At 38.5% G+C, this 14,147-nt stretch overlaps 1 protein-coding gene across 1 annotated transcript; it reads right to left on the reverse strand.

The window, feature by feature from the left end:
• Positions 1-187: 187 nt before the first annotated feature.
• On the reverse strand, positions 188-6,540 carry LOC311000938 (complement factor H-related protein 3-like). Its single transcript, XM_083991858.1, has 11 exons — positions 6,359-6,540; positions 6,078-6,269; positions 3,694-3,873; positions 3,426-3,614; positions 2,609-2,800; positions 2,254-2,343; positions 1,997-2,032; positions 1,634-1,798; positions 1,370-1,522; positions 658-683; positions 188-526 (listed from the first exon to the last, which is right to left on the reverse strand). Exons 1-11 carry the CDS (start codon positions 6,414-6,416, stop codon positions 488-490), a joined length of 1,320 nt encoding a protein of 439 aa, XP_083847984.1. The 5' UTR covers positions 6,417-6,540; the 3' UTR covers positions 188-487.
• Between the last annotated feature and the right edge of the window lie 7,607 nt (positions 6,541-14,147).

Genomic DNA, 14,147 nt, shown 5'->3' on the forward strand with positions numbered 1-14,147 from the left:
TTCCTACCATAAAGTTGCAGTTTTGTAATTTTAATAACTCCTACTGTTCAAACACCTGTTTTAATTGTTTTAACAGCTCTTTGCTTGGAACAAAAACTGTCAAACACAAAATTGCAAATAAAAAATTACTTTTTCATTACAGAAAAACTACGGATATAACACAACAGAAAAAAATAATACAAAAAGATTATGCTGAAATTTTCAGGTGACAGTTTTATTTATTTATTTCCTTCAGGCCATGTAAGCTTTATTTATGTATTCAAGGTATTGATCATGTCATTAGTGCATGAAGAGTTCCAGTCAAGCTGACTGTCAAACTACATCAAGGTCCAACATTGGGAGTCTATTTTCAAAATCAAAACAAGAAATAACTGGTTTAGAAGAAATGAAACCGATGTGTGAAAACATTTTTCTTGCTGTAGCTGTTCTCTGGGAGAAGCATCTCAAAGGTTTACAATGTGGCTTTTGTTGTCATTCTCTGGTGAATCTAAACAGGTGCTGGTAATGTATGGAGTGGGCACCTTCCCTGGTTACAAACAGACAAAAAGAAATAATATTAACAGTTTATTAATTATATTTGCAGGGTAAAACAAAGTGTTATCCAGCATTGAACAATACAAATATTATTAATCATATAATAATAGTTGGTTATCTTACTTGACGATGCACATCTTCAGTACAACCTAAAAAGACACAATAACAACAACACAGCAGTAAATGTTTCTGAAAAAAAAAAAAAGTGGCTACATTCGTTCTGACTCACTGAAATATTGCCCGATTCCAACTACAGAGGAAAATCTGAAAGAACAAGACTGGTTGGTGCTATTTTATACTTTTCCTGACTGTCGACAATCAGAGTGTCAGTCATAGTAAATCTAGGATTCAATAAGTGTTTTTAAGGTTTTTTACCAGGCACAACCACCCTGTGAGGGGTTGTGGGGCAACTGGACGTAGCATGTGGACTCCCCAATGTGGGGGCGTGGAAAGGGGAACAGTCACACCCATTATCACACCACTATCTTGACGCAGGGCATCTAGCTTTTTGCCAGATGTCTCTGAAGTCTCAAATTCACTCATAAATAGGCACACATTCATAATTGACTTTGTCTTCACACAAAGAGAAAATTATTTATTTGTGTTTGTAATTTGAGTCAGACAAGAGGGCAGGTATTTATCTGGGGTTTGTTGATAACACTAAAATTATAAAATAACACTCATGTTTAAAATGTCAAGGTTTCAGCTGTCTTATGGTGTGTGATTACTGTGTAGATATTTTACCTTTACCAACCTCTTTTCCTGTCGATCATGATAGAAACTAAAACCATTGAATCAAGTTAAAATACAAAGAGCTAATATTATTTATACTTACATGGGGTATATTGTATCCCTCCATTACGGCACAAAAATCTACTTATCGATCCAGGGCTTGAACACTGGACTTTTGTAAATAGTCGTTCCTTTATGACTCTGTCTTCATGTAGATATAACCCACCTTCATATTGACCAGATGGCGCAATACAATCTTTATTCAAACAAAAGAATAAAATAAATAAATAAATAAACTTATGATTATTTATTTAGACAACACATTGGATGATGTTTGAAATGAAAATTGGTAAGGATGAGTTTATACCTCTGCAGGTGGGGAGATGTGACCAGGTATGATCACTGTTGCACCTCACTGTGGGTGAACCCAGTACTCTGTAACGTAGTTTACATTTGTATGTCAAAGACATTCGGTCCGTTTCTACTGTATATTCAGCGTTGGGAAGGTTTTGTGGCGCCCCACAGTGGTCGACTGAAACAATAAAAGAGGTTCATTAAGGTTGTCACAGGATCTCAACAAAACATCACAGCATCATCACATTGAATCAAGTTTGTACAATAAAAAACAACAATTTTGACAATATTTTACAGGGTGGATATAAATAAGTAAATAAATAAATCAAGTCCTCTACATGTCATTTTAAAGATGCAATAAATCTGAATGATTTACTTGTTGTGTAGCGTCCGTCAGAGGTCGTAGAAGTTCCTGTAAGATACAGAGCAGATGAAGCAACATAGAGAGCAGAGAACAAGTCTGTCAGTGTCACTTTGGGATTTTCTTTGACTCAGAGTAGAGTGAAAATAATGTTGCAACTGCATTTAGAAGAAAGTGCAAACCATGAAGTAAATTTTACTTCAAATCAGTGAATGAAATCTGCTCTTCAAGATTTAATCAGGTCACACTGATAGAAAGCTCCATAATCCTACCTTCAGTTGGTTGTATCTCCTGGACAGCTGTGCCCCCCCCAACACCTGTTCCTGCTCCTGAAGAACCATTGGCAGGATCTTCTTCTTTTTCTAAGTGGAAAACATTAGGCATTGATAACTTGAAGACGGCCTCTTTACGGTTTTTAAACTGTATTACCATTGAACTTGGAATGAAGCCTAATTTTTCAGCCTTAGAGGTTGGTGCTACTATAAAGGTTTTTCCTAACATAGTCACTAACCTCTAAATTATCTATGCGTGCAAATGTGTTTGTGCAAATAGCAGATTAACAAAGCAAGTAAGCACAGAGGCATTAAGTAATAAAAATTATAGACAGGATTGGCATTCTCGACTTACTGCATGTTGGACCTTCAGTCCAGGCCCCAGCTCTGCAAAAGATGGATGTGCTGACGTATATTTCCTCTGTAGCGTATCCATCCTCACATATATACACCACTTCTGTATCTGCTGGAAAAGCCTCCTTGTATCCCCGATCTAATATGGCAGCATGAGGAAATGTAGGGGGCTGACCACATGCAGTGTCACTTTCTGTAAATGAGAAAATAAATCATGAAGAGGGACAGAAAAGGACATCAGTATGAAAAGTTGTTGGTTGTGGCAGATGATAACTTTGAATTTAGACACCGACACATCTGTTTTTAGTTTATTTCTTTTATTGCAGTGACTTTGTCTCTGTATGAACAGGTTTTCAAACTGTATAACCATTGAACTTGGCAGACGTGAGTTTACACGTCCCTAAACCCAGTATATGACTCAACTTTATCACATCAACATCACAACCAGATAACAATAACAACAAACGGACTATAAAAATCTATGCGGCCACAAAGATGTCACTTGTTACTTAAAGCAGTACAGTACACCCTCAGTTATTACAACTTTAAGCCCTGAATACATTTTTTTAAACATCTTCTTGTCAACATATGTAGTCTATTTCATAGTTGGACTTTTCAAATGGCTGCTAGAGTGCCCTAGTAACCGGGACATGAACTTTATTTTTTAGCCTTGGCGGTTGGTGCTAGGCCACTACTGTTTTTCCCAACAGTTACCTAATAAGCTGTGCATGCTAACATATGTGGCATTATAACAGATAAACAACCCAAATAAACAAGAATAAGGTAATAAAAAAATAGGATAGGCATTCTCAACTTACGGCATGATGGAGGTTGATCCCAGGTCCCATCTCTGCAGGAGACGGACTTTCTGTCTTGCTGATCCTCTGTCAAGTATCCTTCTTTACAATGATACATAATATTTGTATTTGCAGGAAAAACCTCCTGAGATCCCGTAATCACGACAGCATTTGAGACTTTAGGGGGCTTAGTGCATGAGGTGGTACTTTCTGTAAAAAATAAAACAAATAATCAATAAGGTCTCATTATGATTTAAAAAAAATTTTTTGGTAGCTAACTCTTACTTACGCTGGCAGGCGGGCAATGAGCTCCATTGTCCACTTTGACATCTGGTCGTTGCGTCACTTCCTTTGTTTTCATAACCCTCATTACATGTTGCCGTTATCGTTGATCTTTCAGCGTACCAGGATTTTTTTTTTTCTTCAATGCTAGCATTGGGGATATTTGGTGGAAGACAGGCATTTGCATCTGAAAAAGAAAGAAACCAACAAAATAAAATGTGTTATAATCCTACAATGCTAACAGCTTTTTGCTGTTTTGTTGACTTTTACTAAAATCACTATTCACAGATTATAAAGTGAGATTGTTTTCAGAGCAAGTGCAGATATGGCAGATTATTTTGTTTTGAGATTAAAGGATTATTATTTTCATCATTTTTTTTTCTCTTGAAAAAACAAAACAAAACAAAACACAGAAGTCATTGTGGAACTAGCTGGTGCTGTCATCCAAATCCGCACCTCTACTACAGTACCAAGGAGGCTGAAAGACTTTGAACTCCCACTCAGGGCACTATTGGGAACTTTTACACTTGCACTATTGAGAGTGTCCTGAGCACCAGCTGGCTCGCAGGACATTTATTCCAACCGCTGCAGGGATTTTTAATGTTGAAATCCCTTGTATTACAGAAAATAAATACTCTGGGGCGGTGCGTGGCGCAGTGGTTAAGGCGGCCGCCCCATGTAGAGGCTACAGTCCTCTACGCAGGCGTCCCCGGTTTGAATCCTGCGTCGGGCAGACCTTTTCTGCATGTCATTCCCCCTCTCTCTGCCTCCCCCTTTCCTGTCTATCTATACTGTGTGCTATCAAATAAAGGCAAAAACTCCAAAAAAGAAAATAAATACTCTGTGCAACTGATTGTATAACTATCTATAGAATTAGCACAAAAAAACAGCTAATTATACTGATTTATTTCATGTTAATTCAAGTTGAACGTGTGAATCACGAGCTGAAGACAGTAAATAATTGGTGGGGTGGGAATCATTTAATGAATATTTTACATACACCTAACATTATTATTGGTGAATAATAATAATAATAATTAGCAATATTATTTAAAAATAACATGGGTTTCTGGGAGACATGAAATTAACCCTTAAAGCAGAAGTGAGTGGTCCGGTCGTTTTCGCTAATGCTGCGTTCCAGGCAGGCTTTTGAAATCGTAAATTACAGCTTCAAGTCACAACTTACGACTTTGTAGCGTTTCAGGCAACCCACTCGTGTTTTTCCGACCTGTTTTACCGGTGAAAGTCACTATAACGGCCACTCGTAACTTCCGACCGGTGAACTCGTACCAGATCGAACTGGTACCACTTCACGGTCGGAAAAATACGAGTTTCCTTGAACGCACCATAACAGTCCTCGTCCCTACGTCACCACATTCACGGCGTTCCTTGGCTGCACACACAGCCCTGCATGCCGTTCTCTCTCCTCATTGGATAAAAACTGTAGGATACGATAAATGTTTTCTCTTCGGCTCAGAGCAGAGCAGAGGGACTGAGAGACCCGTGTTTCAGTCCAAACACTCTATGTAAGTGATTGCTGTCGGAAGATATAACTATTTAAGACTTATATTAACACAAATATATCACTCACTTCTGCTTTAATTCTGAAATGAACCATGTCGTACACGCACCGTCAATAATACTTTTTACTGGTTGCCATTGCATCAACAATAATATATTGCACTACTAGTTTCTATTTAATTCTATTTCTCTTGTTTTATGCCCTACTTATTTCATTTCACTTCAGTTTGTTGTATTTTATTTACATTTTCTATTACCTCTACTTCTATTGTTTTTAATTATTTTATTTATATATTTGCAGCTCATATGGGGAAAGGCTTTGCCGGCTAATGAAACTACAGATATTTTGAATTATTTATGATATAAAATGGGGACATTCTCAAAGTAGATCAGTGGAGGAGCATCATGATTGATGTTGATTTACTGCATGTCAGCCTGGCCAGCTCAACATCATCGAGGGGAAAAAGAATTCCCATGTTCATAAAGGCATCTTACAGGATAACATCAGCTTCTGAGGTGATTCAGCAGGTCAATGAACCTGACATCACGGTAAATTTACCACAGAATGACTTGAGAGACAGACAATCCACCTTTTGAAGTCAGAGCCCGAACCAATTAAGAATCTGAAATGAACCGTTCCCATGCGTACCTCAAACAATTTCAAACTCCTAGAGCAATGTTCATAAATATCTCACAAAAGTATTTAGTTATAAAACAACCTCATGTAAAAGAAACTCAAGTTTATAGAAAATCAATGGACAAAATCCATCAGAGGTGAATTTTTACAGGGACTTCAGAAAGAATGAAAAAAAGTGCTTTGTGAGTAACTTTAAAAAAGAAAAAAAAGAAAAAAAGAAATGAGACACTTACCTATACATTGTGGTTCTGGAACCCATTCACCATTTTCACATTTGCTGCTTCCCCACCAACCCTCCACAACTGGTTTATGTTGACTATCACAGGCATAGTATAGTGATGATTCTTGGTGATATTGTGCTGCATCAGGGGCAAAATAACCACCCTGCAGTGTGGGAGGTGCACAAGGCCTAGGTGGTGTTAGTGCTGAAACAGAGAGACATGAAAGAATTAAAAATCCTTAAAAGAAATAAATAATTAAAATGGCTACATGAGACGAAATTAGATGTCCTTACCATGTAGCCCTCCTGGAAACCAAATCAGAAGAATAAATCCAAAATACATTGCAAACATTTTGTCAGGGATTCAAACACCAGAGAACAAACCACAGTAGAGACTCCAGTTGAAATGAGGATCTGTCAATAATTGTTGAGTGTGTTGGCCCAAAAAGATGTGATGTAAACACTCACTCCTCCTGTGGCTCTGGAGCCTCCACACATAAAAATGCAGTGAGCACATTATGTCCACCCAAATGTTTCATCCTATTTTGGTACATGAAAAATACTTTGACCACTTCTGGAATACAATCAACGCCATGATTGTTTAATATGTATGTGTAATGTATATGTAATAGTTAGGGCTGTAAATGGCAATTTGATAATAATCTGTTAATGGAAATTTCACACTATGTTACACATTTTTTCCTATATCAGACAATTTTCTTGTGTGGCCTTTGACCTAACCTGTATTTTGACAGTAACAGTTACCACTCAACAGTTGTTGGCTTTTTTCTTATTGAGCATATTTTTCATACAATTTGTCATTGTTTTTGTAAATGTACAATACAGTTACCCCTTTACGGTACATTTTGAACAAATATAAAATGTGTGATTAATTTGTAATTGATAACTATTAATAACTATGGACTCTGGTGCAGTTATTCGCAATGAAATATTTTTAATTGATTGATGGACAATCGTAGTAACAATACAGAAATGAACCATCTGACTTATGACACTTTGTATGTTATTGGGTTACAATTGTATGATAACTCACAGTATATGAATTATAAAAATGTGTTTTAAGAACCCGTAGTGAGCATTTTTGTACATAAACAACACAATTACTAAGTCAACATTGTGACTGCTGCAATGTGATGCTGGAAATTTGTGCTCTTAGTTTCACCTTTTTAATCGTCTGTGTTTCAACATCAACAGCAGCATCTCTGCCATGTTTGTTTATACCAAACATCAGTAACAATATTGATTTAGAGACCAGATTTCAAAACGATTTCCCGGACAGTGTTACCAAATACCAAACACAGTCACTCCAAAGGTCAGACTTTGGAGACAGGGAGACTTCTGTAAAAGATACAGCTGAGTACTGTAATTGTAATTACTGTGAACTGTGATTTTGGTGATCGTGATGTGATGGTTTCATTTGTCTTTGACCTCCATGACAATCTTGGATCACTATCAGTTGGCCCCTTGTGCGCTCTAAGCCACTTTAATCCAGGCAACTGCATGGAACAACTCTCAATGACCCGAGACACATGGACATAAAGTTCAGTTCAGTTCAGTTCAGTTCAAGTTTATTTATATAGCATGTTTAAAAACAACCATTGTTGACCAAAGTGTAATAATATCAAACACATTCAAACTCCAGCAGGGCCGTTGTATAGGGGAGAAAGGTGATGATAATTCTAGGGGCCCAGCGCCCAGTAGGGCCCACAAAAACCCCAGTAGTCTAATCTTTGTATGGCTGAATTATTCTGCATATGACCCTGACTAACACTCATAGTAATGCTGCATTAGCATCAAAACAAAGTAGCCTAAATAAAAAATGATAATATATACATAGTCTAAGAAAAAAAGTGGAAAATTCAGGGGCCCACTTTAGTATTCTTTCAGGGGCCCCAGATTTCCTAAGAACGGCCCTGGACTCCAGATCCATACACATGCACAAATAAACAGTTCCACAGCATACATAGCTGAGTTTCCCATATTAACCCACTTTGAAGGCTTGTTTTAATAACAGAACTGATCTGTTTGTCCAATTTGAATGTGGAGTCTAATATTACGCCAAGACTTTTAGCAGATGACTGAATGGAGCAGGTTAAAGGGCCAAGTGCAATGTCCTTGAATGAACTAAAATAGCAGGATCCCCAGTATCAGAGATTAAAAGGAGATCATTAAAAACTCTTAAAAGAGCCGTCTCAGTGCTATGGCGCGATTTAAAACCCAACTGAAATTTTTCACAAAAAGTGAGGGCCTTTCCTCATTTCAGCAGCTCTGTAAGCCTTTTTCTTATGCATCATTTTCATCACAGGGTATGATTGGAAATCTCACACTAATCTCAATCTCCAACACTTCACTTCCCAGGAAAATATTTATTTTTCCCAAAACAAGATAGCTTGTCCTTGATTAGGCATATCAAACAGACAGCATGTAACCACCAGGGGTCTCTTAATCTACACAACAATAAAGGGACAGGAGGAGAGTCTGATAATGGAAGTTGCTGTTTTCGATGTTCAGCAGTTATTAACGGCAGCTGAATTATCCACTCTACTCCTTTGGCTTAAAACCTAAACAAATAAAGCGGTTTCTAGTTTTTAGGTCAGTGATTCTCTCAAACAGGAACCGGGCAGGATGTCTCCAGAGGCCGAGAACTAAACTGCTGAACATTTGCTTGGCTTTTTTTCTCTGATACAGTATGTTGAGATAAAGGCATCTGGTGAATAAATCCTTCTTCTGGTTGAATATAGGCCTATTAACTAGATTTAAAAAGAAAAAAAGGCAACCACAGTAAATCCATACACACAGAGGATATGATGTGACAGGTGACCAGACGTCACAGAGTGTCATGATATTGAAATTATCATATTTCTCTAGATTTGAGAATTGCTGTAATATTTTGGTCATGTCCTTCCTACCACAGTGCAAAGACAGGCACACTAGGCTGAATGGCGACTCTAAATGTGAATGTGGTTGTGGTTGTGGTTGTTTGTGTCTCTACGTCGGTCCTTTGATAGACTGTGAACTGTCCAAGGTGTAGCTCCCCCGGCCGCATCCTGACCTATGTCAGCTGGGAATGGCTCGAGCTCTCCTGTGACCCAGCACCGATACAGTAAGCAGTTGGAAGTACACAACTAAAAAAATAAATAACATGGGCCAAGACATTTAAATGTGGAAAAGTTACTTTATATCTTTGAGGAGCTGCATGGTGAGACAGTAATACTGAACTGAAAAATTAAAAAAAACTGAAAAATTCCTGTCATTTTCACATCATGACAGTGAAATGACACAAAATAGACAGCTTTCATTGGTATTTCATTGTCTGAGTGAAAATGCTTATGCTTGCAGCAACAGTAGCCGCCACGCACATCAGTGTGCCCACTGTAAAGCTGCTCTCCAGAGAAAAGAGTCAAAAAATAATTAATAATATAAAGCTACACACAGAGAGCATACACATTTAGTATCAATATTCTGCATGAATATACTCAATAACAGTAAGGCTCCTTTAAATGGGCAGAGATTGAATGTGTTGCTGTAACCGAACCAACACTGAGGGTCAACCGTGAGTGCTTCTATATTTGCTGTTTCTCTCGTTCTCATTATTTGTTACAATTGTAACTGAAAAATGAATGTTTTGCAATTTGATTAAGATACATTAATAAATCATACAGAAACAAAATGTCTTTATATTTTCTTATGTCACATATTTGGATGTTGTTTGTGCTAATGTCTTAGCTCTGTGTGCTACTTGCATGTGTTTCTAGCTGTACTTTCTTCTCTTGCTCTCTCTCGCTCTTCTTCTCCCTGTCTGCATGTTATGGTCTGCATGCCATGAGCTTTTGTTATGCTGTATGTCAGACTTCTTACCTGTTTTACTTGTTATTATGAGCTTTTACGAGGTAGATTGTTATGTAAGTTGTGTTTTGAAAGTACTTAATTGTTGCCCCTTTTTTGGCTTTTAGGTTGCCTTTAACATCTGGCCAGGGACAACGGACGAAAACTAGCCTTGTTGGCTAACTCTGGCCCACTTACAGTTTTTCTTTTAACTCTGTTGATTAGTGGTGCACTGTCCCTATGAAATAAACTAATAAATGAAAATGAAATGAAAATGGGTTGTGAGAATAATTCACTTAGGGACAGGGATAGTTCAACATTTTGGCAAATTCGCCAATTGCCATAATCCCTGTAGTTTTAGGAGTAGGTTTGTTAGCTTTAATTGTCGGTGCAAGCTGAGATAATAACAGAACATTATGAGACAGAGTTGTTTTCTAGGTAAATTCATGCAAAACCGCGGCTCTGCTCCGCCGTTCTAAAAATAGCTTGCACCGACAATTAAAGGACTATTATGGCAATGGGCCAATTTGCCAAAATGTTGAACTATCCCTCGTTTCTCTTTCAGCAAAGTTTCTCATCTCCAGGCAGTAGAAGACAAGCAGATGTCATTCTCTTTGATTGTTCCTCTCTTTCCCTGGATCTGTGGCTCCTGACTTTCAGGTTCAAAAGTACAAACTACTCTGACCTCTTTGTTTGTGGCACCTTTGGTTTATGTACTTCACAGATTTCCGGTTCCTCAAACTGCATTTCACACCTCAGTGTTGCAAAGCTGCAGACAGATACTGTAACTTCACACTGAAGCAACATGACAGCATTGCTCACAGCCTCAGAGATGTTTCTATGACTTTAACTGAACTTAACTAAGCTTCATTCAGTGTCCAGTTGAAAACTCTTTAAAGGATAATTTCCGTTTTTTACAACCTGGACCTTATTTCTAGCATAAAATAAGATCATTTTACTCACCCAGAAACTTTGGTGTCATTTGGAGTTGTTTTGACGAAATTAGCCCCAGTGGAGCGGCGCGTATATCCGTATAATGCGAGAACACGGGGCACGCAATGCAGCCTCTAAATAACACATTATCCGCTGCAAAACTCGTTCATTTCGCCAATATTTTGTTATGATACACTAGTGCTATTCCCCTCCGAGCCCGTGGCGGCATGTTATCAACATGCTGCGCCTGTAGGTTGACTACTAACCTCTGATCTGGATGATGTCATCTCCGACCGCTGCCCGGCGCGGCTAACTTGCTACGGCTAATGGTTCGTTTCTGCGTGTTTCTGACTTGTCAGAACAAAATGAGCAGCTGGATGAAGTTCAGCTTCCACAGGCTTCCTCTCCTCAACCTGGACTCACTAAAGCTCCGGCTAGTTGAGCTAAAAATGGACCCGAATGCCGAAGCAGAATCATTATTATCAGAATGAGCCGGGCAGCGGTCGGAGATGACATCATCCAGATCAGAGGTTAGTAGTCAACCTACAGGCGCAGCATGTTGATAACATGCCACCACGGGCTCGGAGGGGAATATCACTAGTGTATCATAACAAAATATTGGCGAAATGAACGAGTTTTGCGGCGGATAATGTGTTATTTAGAGGCTGCATTGGGTGCCCCGTGCTCTCGCATTATACGGATATACGCGCCGCTCCACTGGGGCTAATTTCGTCAAAACAACTCCAAATGACACCAAAGTTTCTGGGTGAGTAAAATGATTGTATTTTATGCTAGAAATAAGGTCCAGGTTGTAAAAAACGGAAATTATCCTTTAACACCCAGGATCCGGCCGTACGCATTTATTAGAAGCAACATGACCCACAGGCCAGTGGATGTTAAGGGGCTAAAAAAGTCAGTGTGCGAGAATAAAGGCCTCGTAAGTACAATTTCATTCGTTTGTGTGATTTAGCTAAAGAAAACACAAATAATACAATCCTGAAGTGACCCGTTTACAGGTTTTAAATGCATACAAGTACCACATGAATTTGTTTATAGCATCATCAAGGCTTTTTGACTTTGTCAGGAACCTCAATTAAAACAAAATAAAACAAATTCTTCAAAATTCTAAAATGCTCTGGTTAAAATTATGACATTTGTGGTGTTTGGGTCAATTTTGACCCGGTTATAACGGTAAGAACAATAATTAGAGTTCAAACTGAAATCATAAGTGCAAAACCAACCTTAAAGAAGCCTAACAACATAACCAAAAGGTGAGAAACAAATGGGATGATAAATAATTGTTTTAGTGTGTTTTACAGCTGATTTAAAACTCGGGTCAAAACTGACCCTAACACCATAGATGGTAGCAGAAAGCTGACAAGAGGAAGGTTCAATTGAAGCCAAGGGGTATATACTGACAAAAAAAGGCCTAGGGGACCACACCAAATAAATTAATACCAATATTTTCATGGATAAGGAAGCCTAACAATGTAACCAAGAGAAAAACAAATTGGATGGAAAAAAAATGTTTTTAGTGTATTTTACAGCTGATTTAAAACACAAGTCAAAACTGACCCGAACACCATAGATGGCAGTAGAAAGTTAACACAAGACGAAGGTTAATTTGTACAAACTGCCTCCAGAATCCTTGTATCTCTTTTTATAAATTCATCCAGAAGCCTCAGAAGAAGCTATACTTAATCATGCTCTTTGTGGACGGAGCTGATAATGTGCTTATTACTCTTCATTTAAGAAACATTAATCTGCCACTACAGCTGAAGAATAATTACTAGGGTTTCAACACTTAGACTACAACCAGGATACCCAGTCAGTCACATAGATTTGCTGGCTATCAGCAGCAGAGGAATAAACCCTTCATGCTGTGAAAATGTTCCACTGCTGCAAATATTCATATATGAAAAGTTAATGTGGACCTCAGAACAAATTAACTATGGACTTTTTGAAGTTTTTTTTTTTTCCCTCTAATCTTCGAAGAGCAGAATGGGAAAATCTTTGAGCTGTAGCTGTGAGCCTGCTGAGAAGTGAGGTTCATGACATGAATATTTATGATCATGAGTGTGTAATATAATCTCTTCACTCCATTCTCACAATCACATGCGCACACACACCAAGGCAAACTGATGCAAGGACAGTCACAGAGTAATGAACAGAAATGAGTCTGAGAGTGGTTGGCGATCAGACCCGTCAACACAGGCTTCCTGCCAACACATGAATGTGACTTGGGTGGTAAATAACTTTCTGTGAAACTCAAAGTAGCGTTGAGGTGAAGAATGTGACCTGTAGCGGGAACGCACTTCAATAAATTGAAATAAAAAGACTAAAAAAAGGAAGTAACACCGAGTCTCATTTCACTGCCACCCTAAACTGTCAAAAGGTTTCAGTGGGAGTGCCTTCGCCCACACGCTTTCAGTATCTCCAGAACATAAAATAAACCCCAAACCTCGTCAGTAGAGAGCGGGAGTTTGCATTAGCACAACCACTTACACTGTGGTTACTGCGGTAACCAACAACATGAAAACTTAACATGCAAATGGGGCAAACTGTTTGGATTTGTCCGAAGGTCTGATCCAGACAGAGTAAACATAGTTCCGCTTTTCACTTTTAATCAGGGAAAACAACATTGGACTGGACATCGTTTGTTTTTCAGGACATGTAAATAATTATTTTATCTGATTTAATGCCTTGACTAAAAACTTTTAGATTCCCATGTAGTCCTTTGCCATGTTGCCACACATGTAGTAGTCACTTCAACATTATCGGCAGGTGCTGCCATTGCAAGATGGTCTTAAAGGTGTACAGAAAAGAAAACTGAATTTAAGCCCACTCTGGATCATAAAATTAATGTGATAACTCATCTTTCAGACGTTGTAGGCCAAACCTTGTGCAAAATTCCATTTTTGAGTAAATCCGGGATGAAAGTGTGTATTTCTTTTTCCGCATTGGATAATGCAGGCGCACGGATTATACGTCAGCCTGTACACGATTCATCAGCCACTGATATTGGAACTGTAATCCGTCATTCAAATGTCTGAGACACGCACACACACACGGAGCTCGGGCTCGCCCCAAGCTTTGAATATCCCGCCCGCTCGATAACGACCAATCAAATTCGTTTTCCTTACTCGGGTAAACTCGTGTTGCAGCTTGTGACAACTCGGCGCGACAAACAGGACAAACGGCCATTTCTGTACACCTTTAAGGCTTGGTGAGGATGAAGAATGACTGAAACTGGGACAGTTATCTGTGAAATAAGACAAAAGTGGGCCAGGGGAATTAATGGTTG

This window comes from Trachurus trachurus, assembly GCF_905171665.1.
Source record: "Trachurus trachurus genome assembly, chromosome: 17".
Classification (NCBI taxonomy): Eukaryota; Metazoa; Chordata; class Actinopteri; order Carangiformes; family Carangidae; genus Trachurus; species Trachurus trachurus.

Bases quoted from the DNA above. Each gene is read 5' to 3' on its own strand.
- LOC311000938 (XM_083991858.1), bottom strand. From the start codon at position 6,416: ATGTTTGCAATGTATTTTGGATTTATTCTTCTGATTTGGTTTCCAGGA. The intron at 3,615-3,693 runs GTAAGTAAGAGT...TATTTTTTACAG, and splicing joins CTCATTGCCCGCCTGCCAGC to AAAGTACCACCTCATGCACT. The intron at 2,801-3,425 runs GTAAGTTGAGAA...TCTCATTTACAG, and splicing joins GGATCAACCTCCATCATGCC to AAAGTGACACTGCATGTGGT.